The following is a 21,768-nucleotide window of genomic DNA, read 5'->3' as shown; positions in this document are numbered from 1 at the left end:
AATGACAATCACTTCTGGCTGACTGCTTTGCTTGTAATATTTTCAACAATCCATTTTTTTCAAATCTGTTGTTTTGCCCATTGCAGACCATTTATGTCAGTCACTGTCCCTTTCTTCCAAATTATTAAATTGTAATCCTGTTTATTGTAAGGTAAAGTAAGTTTGTTGTAAGACTCTAGCCTGAACCAAAGTAAATTAATTCATCCATCCATTGTAACATCACAGCATGGGATTTCTCAACAGTGCAGATCATTAACAAATGTGTAATGTGATTAGAAAGTAGTAGCTGCATATAAACAAACATGGCCAACTCTCCTCTGGTTAGTTGTTTCCTCCAGTGAGTACTGTTTGAACTACAGGTAGGCAAGGCTGCTCTTCTCAATATCAATGAAGTCCAGAGTCTGAAATTAATAATTACCTTCAGTAAGACCTTTTTTATACAAGTAATTTGGTTTGATTCTGATGTAACATCAGACAGTGATATTAGAATGCATTGGCTCATATAAATTATTACCTTTTTTTAAAAAAAAAAAAATCTTTTTGCGTGCACATGTCGCAGTGCTTTACAAAATTGCAGCTGACCGACAGATCCTCTGTGCCACGTTATAATTTTGAGTCTCACTCATTATTTATTTCCTTTGTTCATCACCACAGTCAGACAAAAAATTGTGAGCTGTAATGTAGCTTTTTAAAAGTTAAAAGCCTGTGATGTCATCATCCTGCTTCTAATACTGTGGCCAAAAAAAGGCTATGATGCAACTGACAAAACCAGTCAATTCAGGGTGAAAATGATTGGAATCGTCAGTGATTAAGGGACAGCCTAGATATTCTGTTTTCTACCAAGTACATGTTTTTACATTCTCTGGGTTTACAACTAAATACTGTTTCTAATATAGTAATGTTTTATTTGTTGATAGATGTACACCTCTATTAATGCTCATGGAATATTGAAAACTCCATGCTGTTTTTTATTGGCCATTAAAGCATTATCCTGGGTGGACCTTCAAAGTAGACAGCTATGTTTGCGGTTCCTCGTCCGGTCTTGGCGCTGGTAGTTGGTTTACAGTGTTAAGACTGGATTACAAGGCTGTGTGGAAACAGCTCTGTCAAGTTATTTCTGGTCATCCATTCTTTATTAAATGGAAAAACACTGTAACCTGTAGATATACGTCAGATAAGAGTAAATATCTTCCTACAAGGATTTTGATTAGGATTGGTAAAGTTTGTGTAACTGGGATCCTTCCAGTGTCCTCTTTTGGAAAGAGTAGTAATATATTAGGTGACAGGAATGATTGCTAGAGAAACCTCTTCTAATCTTAAAGCAGAATTCAAATGTACTTCCAGGCAGGGTGGACTCCATAGGTGCCATTGGCTATTATCATCATCATCACTGTTCCCCTCGAGAGGCATTGACATGGGTCCTGATTTTTTTTTTTTATACCTAATATTTTTATCCGGGCATCTGGGAGGAGGTTTTCTAGAGATGATTTGGCTTTGGCCACAGCATAGAGTGCCACAGCCGTCCTAGAGGATTGGACCTGATGAAATGTGTCGGGGAGAGAGTGGAATGGAGCCAGAAGCAGGGATTATGAAAGGCTTAGGGCTTACACTGCCCTGTACTCATTCATTCTCCTCCCTCCTTCGCTGTGATGCAGTGAGAGAAAATGATAGATCGCTGTTTCATGGCTGGCAGGTGGGGAACCATTTGATCAATTGAGAGATTTTATATCAGTTGACTTATTTGAAGTGGATGAATCTGGAATCTGAAGATCTGGGCTGCCATGAGGGACCTATGTCGTATCTGTGGTGTTCGTCTGGTGGGAAGCCAGTGTCGCTGGATATTCAGCTCAGCAGCAAAGAGGAAGCTACAAATAATCCTGTCCCATGTACTGGGCTGGGAGGTGACTCGGGATGGTCGTGGAGAGTTTCTGTGTGGGAAATGTGTCTTCCAGTTGGAGAAGGTAATACAGTGTGATATTAACATCACTCAGCTGCAGGATGAATACAATAAAAAGATTCAGAAGCTGCAAGCGGAGAAAGACCACCTGATCCAGTGCATCGTTCACATCTACAACAAAAACAACCCAAGAGTAAAGAGTTATGAGGAAAATGCTCGCCCAAAGGCTCCACTCCTCAGGTCATCTGCTTTTGATGATGAAGCTGTTTGTCATCTGGCTTCTGAAGGACAGTGGTTCAGGGACAGTGGCGGTAGTCCCTCAAAGAACCGTATGAGAAGGTGTGTGAGTCTGGATAGAATTGTTAGTAAAGGTGTGATTCCAGGGCGTTCAGGCCACAGGAGCAGCAGGCTGGGATCAGCTGCAGGACTTGATGGCTCTGTGAAAAGCTCTGGTCTTCGTGGTACACGTCACTCTTCACAGAGTATGTACCTTGATCTGGTCCTGCATAAGGGCACATTGCCTAGACTTGGATTCAAAGATCGCTCTACATCCCTGCAGTCTCTAAATAGAGATTTTGCCTCAGAGACTCCTTCAGACCCTCCACCAAAACTAAAAATCAGAGAGGCCAAGGAGCTTGTTGCCAGACGTGGTGCTACGGATGACTCAGGAGGAAAGGCTCAGGCCAGAGCACTGCTCCACAATTCTTCAAGTCAGCCTTCTGTTATCTCTGATCTGATCCAACTCTTGCGTTGCATCTCCAACCAGAAAATCTCTGCCCCTTCAGGGAGCCACATCCCTGTACTGAAGAGGTCAAGTGCTGGCCATTTCAACCCCCCTAACAAGCGTAGACACAAAGAGGCAGAACTGAAGTCACTACAAGAACTTACAGAAGAATTTGATGATGAATATACCCCTGTCAGAATGGAGGTAGTTCATTTCAGTAGTTCCAGCTGAGCAAACAACTGTAGCACAAGTAACAATAGGCTGTGACAGACAACAGCTTTACTGCTAATCATACTTGCTTGTGTTAATACATTGTTTCTCTGTTGATTTTATTTCCTGGGTTTGCTGAAAAGAAGAACAAAGTTGGTCAATTAGAGTCTGTCAATAAACAGCTGAATGAAGAGCTCACCCAGATAAAAAGCACCAGTGAGAACTTGACAAAGACCTTGGAAGAATCGCAGAGTCAAAAAAAGGTATGTGGAAGTCAAAATTCTGTCTGTTAAGTATTTTTCATTTTGACTGAGAGGTTTCTGCATTCAAGTCTTTGTATTAAATCACATCTTTATGCGAACAGACCCTGTCAGGGAAGTTGGAAGAAAAAGAAAATGAACTCAATTCTGAAAAGAAAAATGCCCTAAAGCGAGACAAAACAATCCAGGGGCTCACTCAGGTCCTGAAAGAAAAGGAAAAAGAGGTGGGATTATGACACATTTTTCTTTTTTACAGTTGTTCCATTTTAGTATGTTGTGTTCTAACTTTAACATGTCTATTTTTCTTTTTGCACAGATTACAGAGTTGTGTCATGAGATTGAGGACAGGGATGACGCTCTGGCCAAAGCTAGAGAGACAGCACACAAAGCTCAGCTGCAGAAATACCAGGCAAGTCGTGCACTTTTTATAAAGAAGTAAACATTCATGACAATATTGATGCTAAAACAAACCTTTTTAGATTTCAGTACACATAGTACTCATTGAAAAGATAAATATATTGCCTCTCTCCCTCAGGGAGCAGAGGAGCATCAAAATTTATTGATGGCGAAGCAAACAGAGCTGGCCCAACTCCAAGGGGAACACCATGCCAAGGTGCTCGAAGCCCAAAAGCTACAGCGTGCCCTGGACAGAAAGGAGCAGGAGCTGGCTGACTTGCAGCAAGCAAAGGACCAGCTAGAGGTGGAACTAGAAGACCTGCAACAGCAGAAGAAGAAAGGAGACAAAGCTCTAAATGTAAGAGAACTGGACTGTGGCTGTCAAATGAATAACTGATCATGACTAATTGGTTTTAGTGTCCAGAAGAAGCCATCAGCCACTCCAAATTCTCTTTTGTGTTTTATTTTCTCATTCATATATTGGCTTTTATTTAAATTTTAAATGTGCTTTTCCTCAGGATTTGAACAATCAGCTCAAAAAGATGACTGGTGAAATCAGGGACAGGGAGAGTTCTCTAGAGCAGCAATACCAGGAGCTGAATGACCAGACCAAAAGAAAAATGCAGTCCTATGAGGTCACCATCCAGCGGCTCACATCCACGCTGGCTGATAAAGAGCAACAGTTGCAGGTTACACAACAAAACTGAAAATGAATATGTAGTTTGGAGCTTGAGATAGAACCTGTTTTTGGGATCAATATTTGTTTTTAAATGAAGTAATATCTCTTTTCTCTATGTTCAGGAATACTTAAATAGGGTCAGAGACTTTGAGCGAAGCAGAAGTCCAGAAGGAAATGACACTGTGCTCTCTAAGTTGCGGCAAAGACTGAAGGAAAAGGAGAAAGCCTTGGAGGTGGCTGTTTCCTCTGTGTAATCTTCTCAGCAAGTTAAATCTAATTTGAGTCTGACACTCTTAACTGTTCTCTCTATCAGCGAGCGTTGGATGAGAAGTTTGCTGCCATTGAGGAGAAAGACAATGAGATACATCAGCTGCAGCTGTCTCTCAGGGAAAAGGAGAGAGACCTGGATAGGCTCAATAACTTGCTCTCTCACAATGAGGAAACCATCAATGTGAGTAACTATTTCCATGTTTAATGTTAAAAACCCTTTAATTTAAAGAAAGAGAATGAAGCCTGATGCCAGTAATTATCCCTTTCCTGCAACTGAGATGTTTCAAACAGCTACTTTGATGTATTTCTCTGTGCATTTTTCTCCTTCCAGAGTTTTGACAGCCTGATTAAGGAGAAGGATGTAGAGCTGCAGCATCTTGCAAACACACTGAAGAACCTCCAAAGAGCCAAGCAAGATGTAGAGGACAACCTGAACAGATCACTGAGGGAGAAGGACTCCATCATCAGTCAGTTACAGCTCTCACTGAGCAACAAGACGAAGGATATGGAGGTTAGTTTACAGAAAAATCACCTTAACTCTGTTTCTTTTACCGTTGTGACCTGGAGCTTTTATGCTTCTTGTACACAACTTCTAAGACTAATTTCTACTCTAATGGTGTGAACCTTTGTTTTAGGAAATGGCAAATTCACTGCTGAGCCAGTCAAAGACTCATGCTTCTGACCTTGCTGAGCAGATGGGCCAGAGGTTAAAGGTCACAGAGGCCATGTTGGCTGAGGCTGTGAAGGCAAGAGAAAGGCTTGTTGCTGACAATGAGAGTGCTGTAGAAGAGCTGCTGGCTACAATTAGTAGCAAGGACCAACTCCTCAAGGTTAACAAATAATTGTCCAGACATTTTCAACTAAATTTACATAATATGTTAAAATGTACACTGATTTTTGTCACCCTTAGCTTTGCATTACCTTTCTTTTTTATACTTCACAGGAGTCTGCAGAGCACTACAACCGCATGTTGTCGGAGCGCACTCACGAGATTCAGGAACTGAGGAGGCAACTGTCTGACAGACAGCAGCAGCTTTCAGCTGTAGAGAAGCAAAGTTCCACAACAGCCCAAGAGGCTAGTTTGGAAACCACAGAGCTCAGAGCACTGCTTGCTGAGAAAGACAGCCTCATCAATGTAAGGTCCCCTGAGATAACCCAGAGTCACCCAGCTGTAAAGTTTGTTGACTTAGGAGCCTAACAAGAAACCGGAACTCCCAAGGAGACTATTATCGACCAGCTGGTACCCACTCAGCATAGCTGAATGACATCAGTTTCCCCTCTCAAAGGAGCTTTGCAAGTTTTGTTGATATTTATGAAGATGAATCAAAATGTGTGAAGAGCTAATTTATTTTGAAATAGAATGAACAAGTCATGCCACCAGCAGCTGAGATTATTTAGAAAAACTGTCGGTATCGGGTGCCTAAATTCTGGCATGGAAAAAAAAAAATTAAACAAGTCATTGGTATCGGTTTAACTCAGCTCCAAATGTCTTCATCGCTACTGTTTTATACAGTACCTGGTGATGCTATGGCTACAGCTATTGATATATGATGATGGACAGTCCCTATGTATATGATTAAGTTTGCTTACTTGTTGTTTTTGCTATTTTGCAGAAGCTCCTTCAGCGGGGCCAGGAAAGGGACCATATTCTATCAGAGATGAAGCAGAAGGAGGAGCCAGCGCACATGTTGGAGCTCAGACAGACTATCCAGATCATGCAGGAGAAGTTAGAGGAGAGGGACGGTGAGACATTTAAACCCTCTCTCTGGATATTTATAAGTCAGAGTATATGTCGGTCTCATGTTTAATCTTTTTTTCTGCACTGAAGCGGAGCTGTCCAGGAGGAACAGTGAAGAAAATGTGGAGAACATATCTTTCTCCAAGAAAACATTTGAAATTCTGAAGAAAGAGCTTTCACAGAAAACTGAGGCATTGAACAAAGTGCTGAAGACAGAGAATGAACTGAAGGTCTGTTTATTTTAAGCATTTGTCTGGAAATATGGACACTAATTGAACTGAGTTGAATCCAATCCTTTATTGTCACTGTCAACATTGTCGCCCACATTAACTGCGAAAATCAGTTTTAGCAGCTCCTCATGACAGTAAGAACACACAAAACAAATAGTATGATACAATAGAAAGACAATATAACACACGATGTTCAAGCAGTATAAAAACATGTATTATCATAAATTTAGGTGCCTTTTTGTAAACAGTAAGATTAGTGCAAAACTTGAGTTCCACCAAGAGTTATATAAATTGTCCTTTTTGTCACCCCCTTCATTATTTTCTTAATTTTCAGATGTCCTTGGTTGAGTTACAGTCATTGTTATCAGAGCTGGAGGGTCGCAATAAAGGTCAGGCCGTTAATATTGAATCTCTGACCGCCACACTGAAGACTAAGGATGAGATTATCCAGGTAAGGATTCCTCTCTTCAGATCAGACTCTTGACAGACACACACCAGCTTTGGATAAGAAGATTTTCTTCTGACTGCACTTGAACTCAGTGGTCTCTTGTCCAGTAGCATGAGCTCTTGTGTTTTGTTTATGTCTCTGAGCAGGTTCTTCACCAACGCCTCGGTCAGAGAAGGGACAGTCAGACTGATTATACCCAAGATCAGATCATTGGCACGGATCGATCACTCCCTGGGCTGCCTCAGAGGGAGAGAACCATGATTGGCGGAGACAGCCAGCAAGAAGTAAACTAAAACCCCACTTTTCTGTTCAGCGAAATAGAAAAAAGACCACATATAGCAGATTTATTGATCTGGGATTAAGACCACCACCCTCCAAATTTCTTTTCCTCCTGCAGACTTTGCCCAGTCTTATAGCTTTGCAGCAGGAGCATGATGCTCTGAACAAAGCCCTGAGAGCCGAACAGCAGCTTTACTCCAGTCTGGTCAGGACCGTAAAGGAGCAGGACAGGTAGAGAAGCAATAAAAACCTTGGCTGTCATCACTTCAAATTAGTGAAAAGGAAAAGATTAGTTAGATTAGCTTCATACATTTGATCAATTAAGTTTTTTTTTCCTGTGTACCAATGTGTTTTGCAGTGCCCAACGTCTCCATGCTCTGCAGCTGGAACTGACAGCAGTGCAGCTTCTTAGGCAGCAGCTTGAGGACAACATCAAAACTAATGAGGAGCTAAGGGACGACTTGGAAAGAGAGATAGACAGAGCCAAACTCAAAGAAGGTGCAGTGCAAACACACTAGATTGTGCATGATGATGATGATGATGATGATGATGATGGGTTTGGTTGGTACTAGCTCAGGGGGAAGTCATTATCATTAGGGAAACACAAACATGTAACACCTGTCATGTCTTTGTCCAATGTGTTTACTTCTGTAACATCTTTTGCTGACAAACTCGCATCCCTCTTCATCCATGAACCTGCTCCCTCCTGTCATCATCTCTGTTCTCCTTCTGTTCTGTTTTTTTTTTCCATCATCGCCTGCTTATCTACATGTTGAATGGCGCTCTTCAAATGTCATTGTTTCATACCCATCCAAACTGTCTGTCAATGTCTGTCCTTTGTTTAAACATGTGAATAAAGTCTATTGCTGGCACGTCATTTTCTTTCTCCCTCACAATGTCCTTCATGCTTGTTTTGACTTCCATTAAAACTTTTGGTTGTTGTTGTCACTAACACCCCCGGGTTATTAATCCAACCATCTGTCCATCTGTCTCATGAATTAGAGGTAATCACATTATATAACAACTTAAAGCAAGGTATAAAAGGTTATTTTACTGTCTCATGCAGGAATGAAATACAGAATCACAGAGTAGCTCCCCAAAGCTGGATTGTAATATAAAAAATTCTAATCATCAAGTCACATTACATGATGAATTTATTTCAGATAAGCTTGTGCTTTTAGACATGGTGTGACATCACCATAGAGCCATAATACTGATACAAAGTGTCACTTAACACTCGGGTGGTAGTAAATGTCTGCACACATCTATCTGTGAGCATATCAAGTGCATCCTCATTTCTGATTGCAGCCTACAGAGAGCCAGGTGTTTAAATAGGTCAACTGTAAATAACAGGCACAGAGCTCACACTCGCATTGAGGCAATATGGATGTAGCCAACTGTTACTCTTTATATTTACTCATTTCATTCCAAAAGGCCTCCAAAGTACACAAAAAGATATAATTCAAAAATAGACATAATAAATAACATAATAAATTAACATTTTAATTCACTTGAGTGCAGCAATAAAATAGTTTTAATTTTTCTTCATTTAAATCATTTAAAATGTGCATTTTCAAAATGTTACATTTTTAAAGCTTTTTCCGTCACCAGTGAATTGTGAAATTTTGATTGGGTGTCTTAGGTTTTCAAAGCTGCAGTGAGTCGGTGACATAAAATCTTTGGCGTCATATTTGTATGGGCTTGCAGGAGATATTGTTGTTTTGTAACTATTGCAGTATAAAATATCTCACCAGAGCTTTTACATAACACGTGATTGCGTTTTAAAACATTCTAATGTACCTCCATGCTAACTATACAGGAATATAGTTTCTTGTCACACCAGGGACACTGCAGCTTGTAACCTTCAGTGTCTTTGTCCAGGTATGGATCTAGTTGATCCCAAGGAACTAGAGAGTATGAGGCATCAGCTGGAAGATGCCCAGCGCTGGAATGCCTCTCTGCAGGCTCGCTTAGGGGCAATCCAGAATCGCGGAGGAGGAGTTGGTGGAGCCAATGATGGTGGTAAGATCAAGAAAGATGCCTGTGATGTAATGTGGTATTATCCAACATAATAAAGAGTTTTGAAAGCATGTTGTTTTTCTTCAGGTGACACTTTGAGTTTCATTGGAGATCAGACATCATACATGAGCATCTGTTTAGGAGAGGGGGGGGATGACAGCTTGTCCCAACTCTCTGTGCAGGAGCTCAAACAAAAGGTGAGCTATTTCCAGATATTTCGCAGACATTAAAAATTGGTAAATAGTGTTGTCTTTCCCTTATGATTATATGACCACTTAAGGTTATCAACATTTTGTGTTACTGTATTTAGTTGGAAGACAGGAAGACTGTCATATAAATGGATTAACGTTTTTCCCTCTCGGCGTAGGTGCAAGAGCTGCAGGATTGTGTCAACAGACTGCAGACATTAAACAATGACCTGCAAAGCCGACTGTCACAACTTGAGAAGTCAGACCATGATGCTTTCGATAGAGGAGACCAAAACCTGGCCAGCAGTAACTCTTTGAAACAGGTTAGACCATGAACAACCACTGCAAATGGAGGAAGTTGTGTTTGAAAGTTGTGGCAATCAGTGTTTTCCTTCTTTAACCTTACAACCAAAGAAAACTTTTTTGTTATTAGTCATTTCTTGAGTCATTGTCTAACATCCACCTTTTATTAGCTCCTTCTAACCTTGAACCTACATCTTAACCTCTATTCTGTCAAGACTATTACTAATACCTCTTTACTCTTTATTACTGTCTCAATCCTCTTAACAAGTGTTTCCTTCCTAAAGTAGAAATATCCTCTCAACCTACCCTTCACCTTTCCTAACAAATCCCTGTTTTTTATCTCTGTGTCCCATGAAATGGTCTTTCTTTGCCATGCCACATTAGACACGTCATGCCATTCTGCTTTTGCTGTGCAGTGTTTTATGGATTCTGTTTCCTCATTAGATTTTTGTTTACCAGCCATGTATGTCATACTCGCCTCCCATCCCATTACTCTAGCAGCTAGAGAAGACACAGGGCGCAGAAGCCTCAGTGGACAAGAAGCGTCATCCTCTTCGAGATAAAGAAAGTCAGATAGACAACAATCAGGTATGGTATACTTGAACTTTTCTTGGCCAAAATGTTTTTGTAATATGGGGGATAGTGCTCAGAGTTACTTTATTTCTAAACCATCTTTTTTTTTCTGGAAATCAGTTGGATGATGAGAGTATTGACAGCGGCCTTAGCCATAGCAGGGAGCATGCTCAGTCTGGGAACAACTCCTTGGACACTGGAGACAGAGATTCAGTGGAAAGGAGGAGAGATGTAACAGCACTTAAATCCCTCCTTACTGATTGTGGTGCCACATCACTCCCACAACTTAGGTGGGTCTTTTCTTTAGTAGTCAACTTCCTTCCTAGTTTTCACCGTAAATATACACAATAAGGAGTCACTTTCCTAACTTGTAACCCATCAAAGTTTTCTGTATTACAGAGAAGAGCTGTGCAGATTAAGATTAGAAAATGTGGAGCTGCGGGGTCTGCTTAAAGAACAAACATCCACTGAATGTAAAGAGAAGGAGAGCACAGATGCCTCTGGGAACAACAGTGATGGACAAGCTGAATTGAGACAGAGTATGGAAAGACTGCAGACTGACGCAAAGAGTGAAGCCAAGGTCATTGTACTGTCAAAGGACAAAGGAGAGAAAAGCTCTAACGTGGTGTCATATGGGGAGACCCCTGTCACAAAAGAGCTAAGTGAGACTCTGCAAGCGAAAGGACAGCCACAGAGCAAGATTACAAAGCAGCATGTTGCAAAGCAGAGAGTAAGTGTAAAGCAACACCAATTGCTTCTTGTATAAAACACTGTCGTGATTTTCTATACCTCTTCTACTTGTTTCAATTGCAGGCTTGTGTCAAATCTCGCCTGCCTGTCCCAGTGAAGCTAAGAGTGGAAACTTGCAACATGCAGCCTGTGAGCTCAAAGTCAGAACATGGCTCTGATCATATAAAAACTGATGCACTTCAACGTCTGCGTTTTGATGATGGCCACAATTCTCACCAGCGTTTGTATGTAGACACTGACTCCCTGGTGCCATTACAGCAAAGCTCTTCCCCATCTTCCACCCTCCGACCTGTTCAGTGTAGCAACAGTCCAGTTGGATCCGACATGAGCTCAGAACTCACACAGACACAGGAGCATACTCAGGCCAATGCTGCTTTGGTTCCTCAGCTGGAGCTCCTCCACCAGGAGTGTCAGGAGAAAGAGGCATTGATCAACAAGCTTAATGAGAAATTGGCTGATTGGGAAGATCTCCATGCTCAGCTCAAGGAAAAGGAACGGCTTAATTGCCAGTACCTCGAGGCCTTAGAAGCTGCAGAATCTACCATTGCATACCTGACGGCCTGCAGTCTGGACAACCAGGGTGCTTTTGGATCACATTCTAGTTCAGGTACAGGTACAGGTACTGCTTCTGCGGCCTCAGAAGCTGCCTGCCACAGCAAGTACACTGAGCTACAGAAAGACCTAGAGGAGAAGGAGGATCTCAACTACAAGCTTATAGATCTTCTGAATGTGGCAGAGAAAATCATTTCCTCCTGTGGTAGCCAAGAAAAGCATCCAGAAGCGAATGATTTATGCTTGAAGATCAGGACAGTGGTACAGCAGGGAAATGAACCTTCAAACAAGCAAAGCTCAAGATATGTCTTAGGAGGTACTGAGGATTCTAAGCATCAGCTGCAGCAACATGCAGGTTCTTTGCAGGAAGCACTTTTGGAGCAGAATAGACTGAATGCAGAGCTGCAGGAAAGGTTGGTGACCGCCAACAATGGTGCTGGCCAGGATGGCACCAATTCATGGCAAATAATGGCAGCATTCTCACATGGAGAGAAAGAGTCAAAGCAACACCTCGGAGCAATGGGAACTTTTGATAATGTCAGTCTAAATCAGGAGATGACCAAAGTTCTAGTGAACTGCCTTAATTCAGCCGAGTCTGCTATTGCCTCTCTGACAGCACTTTGTAAAAATACGAGCTCCTTGGCTCCTGGCAGATCATTACATTCCAGCTCTGACCTACAGATGCACTTAGATAAACTCCAGAAAGCACTGCAACAAAGGGATGAACTGAGCAGCTTGACAGAATCACTGCAGTCTACCGCCAAATCCAGCAGCAATCAGTTTGCTGCTTCAGCTGGAATGAAGAAACCTCAAGAGCTCCATCGCAATCTCTGTCTCCTCTGCAAGGTCCTCAGTGATCACTCTCAGAGAATTTCTGAACTCCAGACCTCCCTTCAAGAGGAAAGGCGAAGTAAAGAGGAAAGTGAATTCCACACAACAGTGCTGGATTCCAAAGGATTACCGCCAAGTGTTCAGGTCCAGCTGGAGACTCTACATAAGGCACTGAGGGAGAAGAAAAAAGCGTGTAAAAGCCTTGAGGAGAAACTGGCAACTGCTCAATCCGTCATTATCAAGACACCATCTCCTAAACCTTCACAGAAAGGTACACACACCGCATCTGACCTGCTCTGGTTATGTACTGTTGTGTGCTCAAATTATTTCAATATTATGATTGATTTGTATCAAAAGTTGAGAAATTAAAAGCAAAATTTTAAAGGCTGCATGTGTACATTTAGATTTAATCCACATTGTAAGGAACATGATGAAGTACAGAGACATGATTCTGCACGCGATAAAGTTTCTATCTAACAACCTATGTTGCCTCCACTGCCAGCTCTGGAGCAGGATGACAAAGGCGTGCAGGTGGATTTGCAAGACCTGGGTTACGAAACCAGTGGAAAGAGTGAGAACGATAGGGAAGAGAGCAGTAGCACAGGTAGAAGGCTTCTAGACAGACCTTGCATGTCTGTCTATTGAGTAGACACTAATCTCACATATGGTGGATGGATTCTCTTCTATATCTGCATGAGGAGTGAAAAAAGACAACTGTCTCTGTCTTCTGTTTGGGTGTAATAACTGCACAGCGTCTGTTCTGGTCTTTGGCACTAGTCCCACATTTTAATGCCATGCAATGTTCTGCACTGATGAATTCTTGCATGTTACCACTATGAGGTTTGGGAATGTCTTTCCAGCACCGAATAACATTTCACTGCTTTCCTGATGTTACTGTTCCTGTTGAGCTGCATCTCAAAGGATTTATTGCCTCACACAGTATTGTCACAACTTGTAATATTCTTGATCACTATTTTATTCTTCCTCTGACCCCCTTCCCTCCATGTTTCCAGACCAGGACGTTGCTGTGAATCCTAGTTGTAGTGCCTCTAGTCTGCCTTCACTGTTAAAACATGAGCAGGCCAGCTATTCCTCTACTGAAAACCTGGACTCGACCTCCAGCACCACATACCCCAGTTCCCCAGCTCTCAGCTCTGCCAAGGTATTCAATTTAATGTCAAGTCACTTTTCTTGCTACTGTATAATTGTTTATACCCAAAGTAGATTGATGCTACTGTCTGTCTTCAGGCCAGTCTGAAAAGCCCCCAGGCCTTTGAGGACTACGGCATGTCTGAGGACCCTCTCCAGCTGCAGACACAAGTCAGGGAGCTGAAGGTCCAGCTGGAAAGCCAGACCAAACTCATTCTCCAGATGCAAAATCTTCTGCGTCGGAGCTCCCACTCGGTCGATGCAGTTGCCAACAACTTTGACTTGTCAGTCATTAGGAATCAAGAGGGAACCCAGAAAGAGGACTTCACCCATGATAGGCGTTACAGTAGTGGACAGTTAAGAGAGAAAGAGGAGGGAGAAACACAGGCAATGAAGAGTAAAAGCGGCTATGTAAAGATGGAGTTGGAAAGCGAGACGCTGCTGAACAGAAGCATGAGTGATCAGCTACAGCAGGCTCGCAGCCGCTCCGCATCACCAGCCAGGTCAACATTATTTTTTGAACACGTGATCAATATTCTGTTTTTACACTGAGTTGTCATTTTTAAAATCTGTCCTCGTGCTGGTGTTTTCCCTCCCACTCACCCTCATTCTGTCTCGTCCACAGGCTGGACTCTCTGGTGCAATCCCAGGCGAGAGAGCTGTCACAACTGAGGCAGCAGATCAAGGAGAGCCGGAGGCTGGGAGCCCTGCAGCGACGGCAACTGGAGGAGCTGAACAAGGCCTTCCAGGAGCTTATGCAGGGAAGTGAAGTCGACTACTACATGGGGGAGGTGGTTAGAGGACAGCTGGACAAGAGCCTGAGTATTTTGGACCGACTGGAGGGACGACTGGACAAAGGTAGCTGCTGCTTTGATTGGATTTGCACTTGATTTCTTGCTTCTGTGCCTGAAAATGCATAACTAGCAAAAACATACATGAACAGAATGATACTTAATACTGTCAAGAAAACAGTTGTTTGAGTGAATAGTACTGACCTGTGGTGCAGCATTGTCTCAGTGCATTTACAGAGAGTGTAGTAAGCACCAACAGAGAGATGTGAACACAAAAGAGCAGCCAGTCATAACTGATCATTAGAGACAGGTCCTTGACAGTGTTTTGTCCTCTGTCTGCTAGGAGACTCTCATCTGGATAATGAAGACGTGGCGGCTCTGGAACTCTCCCGCAGGTACATCTCAACCTTTGATAATGCTGGTCATAAGGATGAAAAAAACTGTTTAATAACGTGGGGAATGCATCTGACAGGAAGCATTTATGCAGAACAAATAAATAATGTATATGTTATTTTAAAACCAATTTGAGGATGGTAATAGTTTTTTTTTATTCTGTAGTATATTAACAGCAAGTGCAACTAATACTTTCAGCATGAGTTTAGTCTTGTGGGGCTTGAGCCCACTAAAAAAAATTCTGTCAGTGCTGGGAGAGCAACACCCCATTTCTTCATCCGTAGTGTAATTTGATTAATTAGTGTAGTATTTACCACCATTGTGTCTCATGATTCTGGAGTCATACCCTTTCGCTGATTGAGATTTCAGGGTCATTAGTTGAGCTGTTGTGATATTTGTCTCATGACCCTTTTAAAGGCATTCCACGCCTCCTGCCAGCCAGTTGCCTTATGACCCTGGGCTGTGTCTGTATCATTGGTTTTGAATAGCGTCCTGCTGTTGACCTAATTTTGTCTGTATGTCAACCAAAACACTGAGGTTGCATTGCTGCTAACTGGGTCACTAACAACAGACAAGAGTCCCCCATACCCCCATAAACAGGCAATTACGGCTTCTTATTTTTCCCATAATCCTTTATCAATATTTGTCACCCATTTATCATGATATGTATTGTATAGTGAGATCCTTACCGTTATCCAGCCCCAGGTTAATGTAAATTCTATAAGGTCATATGCAAAAGCACTAAATATTTGAACAGTCTTCATATAAAGCCATAATTACATCACTGGTTAATTATCAGACCCTCAAATGCAGTTTCCCATATTAGAACTGCTTTGTGAAAGTTTAAAAAATACAATAACTTTGTGCTTGATGTTATATGACACATTAGTAACATATTCTTGTCTCATTACTCATTTTATAATACTGTGTAATGGCTAATAACACAGAAACACAGAGACAGAAAGTGAAGTGGCTGCTGACATTGGCAGTCATGGGGCACTTCATCAGGAGTCCCAGGGGAGTGTGAAGGATCTTCCTGACAGCCCTGCTGCAATCCAGCTGGAGATTAATAATCTGCGTGTGGAGCTAGAGGGCGAGAGAGAGCTGTTGCAACAGCACATCAGCTTCCTTGTCCAACAAAATCTCACCCTGGCTGAATGCACCAGGGAGCAGTTGGACCTGTGAGTGGGACTGACAGTGTGACGTTTGCCGTGAATTCTTCTGGCTCTCTCCAACTCTTATGTTTCCGCCAGGGTCAGAGCTCTCTGTTTAGTCAGTCTTAAGTAGTCTCTCTTTTGGGGTTTGGGGTTGTTTTCTGAGCTGCTTTCTTCCCAACACTGTGTGACAGTTAAAATTCATTAGCTGAGTGTTCTGGTGGACTGATTCCACTTCCACTGGTATTAACAAGGTGAAATCCTCCTCTTCTCCTCCTGCTTCTCTCAGGTTGGCTAAAGAGCTCCAGGAGAAGAACCGTCTCATTCAGAGCCTACAGAGCCAGATCAGAGGCCAGAGTCCCAGTAGCCACCACAGCTCTCACTCAGACCTGTACCACTCAGACAGGACAACCTCCTCCTGTCACAGCAGCCTTGCCGCACAAGGTGGCAATCAGTCATATGGTAAGTGACTAGATTGGATCAATGCCTTGGACATCACAAGTGACAGGTCCAAGAGGGCAGCCAGATCATTTTCAACCACTCTGGGATTATCTCAGTTTACTCCATTAAAAGTACATATTTTTCTCAGTTTCCCATCCCAGGGGGTATTTCATTGAGATTACCTAAAGTTTTGTCTAGTTGCAGCCTGTAATGGCTCTTCTTTTCCACTCAGATCCATTCTGTTGCAGTGAAGCGTCCCATGAGACAAAGCCTGCCGGCCAAGGGCAGGGCAGGGGTCCAGTTTCCATCCACTGCCACTTAAAGTTGCATTATTCAGTGGCTGCTCTCGAGTTCATTCTGCAAATTGTTTCTCCTGGAAAGAGATAGTGACAAGAGCCCAGTGAGGCATGCGGACATGTGAGAGGGTCCTTGGAGACCCTAACTCATATTTCTCTGATTGGGCAACACTGTATGGTTTCCTAACTTGTTGAATCCTAGTGTGGTTCATCTGTTTTTGTAGCTACATTTTTAGTTGGGAGGCTACAGCAGTGGATGATAATCTGGTTTACCTATTCCAGCTATAGTTCAGTGTGATGTAAAGTGACTGTAAGTCTGTTGTGTGTCTCTCTCTACATGTCCAGGCCAGCGCCACCCTACTGACCAAACTGTGGGAGGAGCTCAGGAGGAAGGTGTGTCTGGTCATTGGGACGCAGACATCAGGATGCAGGGCCTGCAGAGGGAGAATGGGCGACTGCAGGAGCAGCTGAGGACCAGTGAGGTGCTGAACGCTACTCTGCGCAGTGAGCTGGACTTGCACCGCTCAATCATGGCCCAGACGAACTCTCATCATCTGGATCACAGCCAAGGACAGCATGGATCGGGGTCTCCAACAGATACACAGAAACATGACAGAGATACATGTTCACCAGGGAAGGCCTCTGCTCAACCTCACACCACAAACTCAGGTAGTCATTTAGCACAGATTGATACAGTACACGCTAACAGTAACTAACGTAGCTCCTTTAAGACAACAATGGCTTATTTAAGAAGCAGCATGCTTTTAAAATTACATTTATACAGCTTCTATTATCAAATTGTGTTTTGCTTTTTATATTCTCATGCTATTCACACATTGTAGGGATTTATTATGAGGGAATCCATGCAGCATAACGTATTAAAGGAGCGTCCAATCGTCGACGTTACACAATTAATTGAAACTTTATCAGTGCAGCAATATGCCCAACTCGGAAATCGCAGGAGCTCCTAATTATTTATGAAGGTTAGATGTGTCTCAATATACCATCACAAATGAAGTATTGTGGCGCTGCGGAGATGCTTTGGCCTACAAATTACATTCTCCAGATAAAAACAAACATAGTTGTTTGGTAGAGACACCAGCAAAATTCAAAAAATAATTTTTCCATTATTAAAAAACATATTAAAAACATGTCATTGAAATATCTCTCAAATAATCATATGATTTAAAAAACAATCTGGCATGTCCTGTTACACTTGACGTTTCATTTGTCTTACTGTGATTAGTACTTCAGCCCATGAACAGCTGAGTTATAACTTCTTTCTGTGGTTTTATATATATGGTTTTCTGAGAGGCTAGCTCCAAAATCTGTTATTGTGATGCCTTTATTTATTTATTTTTTCTGACAGGACTTTTGAAAGACTTGGGCATTAATATGCTGCGAAGGCCTGATGTAATGGGAAACAAGATTAAATGTTTTTCTAGCTTGACCTCTACTGGAGATTAAATATCAGATAATCTTAACCTAGACTACTTGGGTTTTTAAAGTGTCTCCATGTCCTACTGTATCTCCTAAATGTGCCTGTTTGGTTTACTTCTGTTATTATGTTTCTGTCAGATTTGTTAGCAGAGCATCTACAGGAGATCCGAGCTCTGCGGCAGCGCTTGGAGGAGAGTATCTGCACCAACGACCGTCTCAGGGAGCAGTTGGAGAAAAGACTAGCTGAGGTGGAGAAAGACCCAGGTACAAACCTAATGCTGTCCTCTTCTCTTTTTCTGGTGCTGTGGTTATCAAGATGCAGGTATGTGAGTGTATGTGTGTTTTGTCCTGTACAGCAGCCACCAACATCTTCATTCAGGGCAATGAGGAGCAGGGTCAGCTGGCTAATGAGGTACAATTCCTTTGGGGTCAAAACCAAGCGCTGAAGGAGCAGCTCAACCTGGCATCCAGAGGTAAGACACATATTGCTTCACTGGAACACACGTCTTCTTGGGGCAGTCTGTTTGGTGTGTTACTTTATCAGTTCATGTTTTACACAGTCAAAAATTTCTTTTTCCCTCTAGACAAGCAGAAGGAGAACGAGAAGCTACGGGATACTCTGACAAGACGGACAGCCAAACTGGAGCAGAGTAGGAAAGAAAGTGAAGCTCTGAGGCAGGAAAACCTCCAATTGCAGGAGAAGCTGGAGGTTATCACCAGAGAAAACACACTGCTGCAGGAGTCCCTGCACTCCAGCAAGGATGAGCTGCACAGGTACATACACACACATCACTGCATGAATAACACGTGTTTCTGAGTGTTCCCTCATCATGCACGCATTCTATTATCATGGTTCTCTTCCATGGAACCTAAAACCACACCAAGAGGCTAATTACCATTCTAATGAGTCATTAAGGTTATTATTATTCCATACTTTTAGTACAAGTCTGAAACAGGAGTCGGTCATGTGAAGGCTCATTCCTGACATACACACGTGCATACCTCAGTGAGGGTGTGTGACCCATGGTAATGAGTCCTACTGACACAGTTGAGTGAGGTCGACACCTGAAACCAGGACTCTCAAATATCTTCTCCTCTCCCTTTTCTTTGCTCGTCACCCGAAATGTTTGGTGTTGTGTACCATATTCAGTAGACTAATATTTGAATGTGTTCTACACATACAGTACATTGTGTACTGAAGTGACGATGTTTATTATTGTATTCGATGATGCAGCATATTGAGATGACGGTATATTCATGTTTCCAGGTTGCAGTGTGAGGTGAAGCTTCAGAGGCAGCAGCTGAGCGACTCCCAGCACCTCCTCCAGTCACTGCGAGTGGAGTTGCAAGTGTATGAAAAGATGAAGAGTGATGCAATGAAACACACAGGCAGTGCAGGTTTGCTGTCATTTATTAAGAAAATATGTTGTAATTTATTATTGTTGATAAGGAACGGAGAACTGACCTCTTGACTTCTAATTCCAATCTTGGACTCAACCCCACATAATCACAACTTTTTGCTTGTGTAGAGGTTTAATTAGAGTTTTTAGGAAGATAAAAGTTCTGTTGGTCTAATCTCAGACAGTTAAAGTAACAGATATGACTGCATGGATCATTATTGTAGTAAAATAGGAAATAACTAGTGTGAAATGAAAAAAGTGAGTTGGGAACTACTTAAATGAAATGTGTTAACTGTTTCTCTTCACTGGCGATGATGACACGAAGCTGACATTGTCATAAATAGATTTGTTCCTTAAAAGTACTGCAGATTGCATTTTGAACATAATGTAAGTCTTCCTGTTGTCTGTCTGGTTGTGAGTTGGCTGCAGGATTGCTCTGTGTGACAGGAGTGAAGCTGCACTCCCAGGCCACTCTGTTATGAAACAGTCTAGCAATCCTCAGAATGCTGGTGTTTTTAGTTTGCTAACTTTCCTCCTCACTAGTGCATTTTACTAACAACCCAGCAGAAACATGTCACCTGGAAATATTCTAACATTAATAGAATGTTTCCTCTCATCTTACTTCTAAGAACAAACCAGCATGGCCAGTCAAGATCACGTCCCCACCCCATGCTCAGGTTCAGTGGACCTGGGTGAGTTGCTGTCAGAGATCAGACACCTGCGGCTGCAGCTGGAGAGGAGCATTCAGACCAACACGGCACTGCGGCAGAGACTGGAGGAGCAGCTGCTCAGAGGATCCAACCGCTCTGAAACCATCAACATCAACTACCTGCTTTCCTCCCCCGGTAAACACACGACACAGAAGTCCCTAACCTGTGTGACATGTATAGAAGACATGGAAACACACACACACAGCGATCTGCCTGGTGATGTCAGTGTTGCTTTTTATCTGTACTAGATGATGGAGGCAGGTCGCCAGGTCGTGAAGGCGGTGATTCACTCCGTCAAACATTTCAGGCTCAGAATGAACACACTAGCACCCTCCACGGTAGGCAAACCTCATCACAGTTAGAGAGGTGTTTAAGAATTGTCCCGGAATGTTTTATATATCTAGATTACGTTTGTTTGCTTGAATCTTTCAGAGGAAAAACGTCACACTCATTCAGAGGTGGACAGCAGGTCCGTCAGCAGCAGCTCTGGTGAGAGTATCACAGGCGCTCCCTCTCGCTTGGTGCCGGGTCACCGCATGTGGGCCAATCGCAACGGCCGCCACATTTTAGCATTGATTGAGGACTACAGTGCCCTCCGCAAGCAGATCTCCGAGGGTCGCAAACTGTCGCGTAGCATGGAGACACAATTGCAGGATTGTCTGCACACATTCAAACAGCAGAGCTCTGACAACAAGGTACTTTAGTTCAGTTTAGTTTTTCTTTATGTAAATGTGAATTTGTCTGTGATTTCAATTAAGCATTAATGTGTTTTTTAGGCGATAGAACAGCAGCACCTGAAGAGTTTGTCTGGCAGCATGAACACAATGCAGCAAGTGTTAGAGGAGGCGGGCCGACTGCTCAAACTGGTGTGGAGAGTATCTCTGCCAGCTGGTGACACAGTGGGGGATGGCACCAACAACATCCAGCAGGTAAACAAGTGCAAACACTTCCTACATGGAGCCTAATTGAATTAAATATCTACAGAATTGAATCCTGATCCTTTATCCTTCATTTCAGGATGAGCTGCTTAAAAACGAGATCGCCAGACTGAAGAGCAGGCTGTCCCAGCAGGAGAGGATGCTGAGTGGAGCCGTGAAACGCCTCCGAACCACCAACCAACTTAAAGAAGGAATGGAGAGGGTCATCATCGACCAACGTATGATCATCTTCTACTTTCACAGTTTATTTTTTAAAGGATTAGTTGATAAATGTTTACAAAATACTTTTAATTGAAATGCTTTTTTTTTTTTTTTTGCCAAAATGAGCTTTGGTTCTGTTCAATGACTTCAGTGCCCCTGATCAAGGGTCAAAGGGAGAATTTCACTCCATGTTCAGACTGTAAAGTCCCTTGCAGCCCATGCTGAATCTCTTTAGAGAGTTGGCTTTTAAAATGTCAACTCAGGTATTTAGGATAAAAATGTATTGATGGTTGGACCAGGGGGGAAAAAAAGATAATAAAGTCATCCATTTTCTGTATTTTAATGTTGCATTTTTCATTCATTTAGTGTCTCTCACCCATGGAGTGCTGAAAAAAGCCAGGGGGAATTTAGAGGTGAGTTTACATTAAAAAAAACTCAAACACCACAGCTACAAAATGTCAATGCGTCCTGTCTTTAGTGGTCTGTTGTACTCAATGAATCACTTTTA

General features: G+C 42.5%; 1 protein-coding gene across 15 annotated transcripts in view; it reads left to right on the top strand.

Annotated features, from left to right (window-relative positions):
- The window catches only part of cdk5rap2 (CDK5 regulatory subunit associated protein 2), a 32,579-nt gene that overhangs the window by 8,833 nt on the left and 1,978 nt on the right, over positions 1–21,768 (top strand). For 3 of the 15 annotated variants that reach the window (XM_086187681.1, XM_086187683.1, XM_086187684.1), the window contains 40 exons: positions 2,975–3,094; positions 3,196–3,315; positions 3,408–3,500; positions 3,627–3,845; positions 4,006–4,176; positions 4,289–4,399; positions 4,480–4,617; positions 4,768–4,947; positions 5,072–5,266; positions 5,380–5,571; positions 6,050–6,179; positions 6,265–6,404; positions 6,739–6,855; positions 6,999–7,136; positions 7,250–7,362; positions 7,490–7,629; positions 9,013–9,153; positions 9,238–9,347; positions 9,518–9,661; positions 10,140–10,229; positions 10,335–10,504; positions 10,614–10,944; positions 11,028–12,618; positions 12,850–12,951; positions 13,361–13,509; positions 13,596–13,999; positions 14,122–14,354; positions 14,631–14,682; positions 16,124–16,296; positions 16,917–17,240; positions 18,150–18,275; positions 18,368–18,484; positions 18,596–18,785; positions 19,279–19,409; positions 20,041–20,256; positions 20,370–20,459; positions 20,554–20,816; positions 20,898–21,050; positions 21,139–21,277; positions 21,627–21,673. In XM_086187681.1, the coding sequence (XP_086043807.1) occupies positions 2,975–3,094; positions 3,196–3,315; positions 3,408–3,500; positions 3,627–3,845; positions 4,006–4,176; positions 4,289–4,399; positions 4,480–4,617; positions 4,768–4,947; positions 5,072–5,266; positions 5,380–5,571; positions 6,050–6,179; positions 6,265–6,404; positions 6,739–6,855; positions 6,999–7,136; positions 7,250–7,362; positions 7,490–7,629; positions 9,013–9,153; positions 9,238–9,347; positions 9,518–9,661; positions 10,140–10,229; positions 10,335–10,504; positions 10,614–10,944; positions 11,028–12,618; positions 12,850–12,951; positions 13,361–13,509; positions 13,596–13,999; positions 14,122–14,354; positions 14,631–14,682; positions 16,124–16,296; positions 16,917–17,240; positions 18,150–18,275; positions 18,368–18,484; positions 18,596–18,785; positions 19,279–19,409; positions 20,041–20,256; positions 20,370–20,459; positions 20,554–20,816; positions 20,898–21,050; positions 21,139–21,277; positions 21,627–21,673 (7,803 nt within the window). Of the gene's footprint in view, positions 1–5; positions 2,826–2,974; positions 3,095–3,195; positions 3,316–3,407; positions 3,505–3,626; positions 3,846–4,005; positions 4,177–4,288; positions 4,400–4,479; positions 4,618–4,767; positions 4,948–5,071; positions 5,267–5,379; positions 5,572–6,049; positions 6,180–6,264; positions 6,405–6,738; positions 6,856–6,998; positions 7,137–7,249; positions 7,363–7,489; positions 7,630–9,012; positions 9,154–9,237; positions 9,348–9,517; positions 9,662–10,139; positions 10,230–10,334; positions 10,505–10,613; positions 10,945–11,027; positions 12,619–12,849; positions 12,952–13,360; positions 13,510–13,595; positions 14,000–14,121; positions 14,355–14,630; positions 14,683–16,123; positions 16,297–16,916; positions 17,241–18,149; positions 18,276–18,367; positions 18,485–18,595; positions 18,786–19,278; positions 19,410–20,040; positions 20,257–20,369; positions 20,460–20,553; positions 20,817–20,897; positions 21,051–21,138; positions 21,278–21,626; positions 21,674–21,768 lie in introns of those variants that run through there. The other 12 variants (XM_086187680.1, XM_086187673.1, XM_086187678.1 and 9 more) reach the window with 11 other exon arrangements.

Source organism: Aulostomus chinensis, chromosome 19, assembly GCF_037954235.1.
Source record: "Aulostomus chinensis isolate RoL2024-O1b breed Wild chromosome 19, RoL_Achi_v1.0, whole genome shotgun sequence".
NCBI lineage: Eukaryota > Metazoa > Chordata > Actinopteri > Syngnathiformes > Aulostomidae > Aulostomus > Aulostomus chinensis.
Note: the sequence above shows the minus strand (reverse complement) of the source record. Positions and strands in the feature narration are given on the sequence as shown.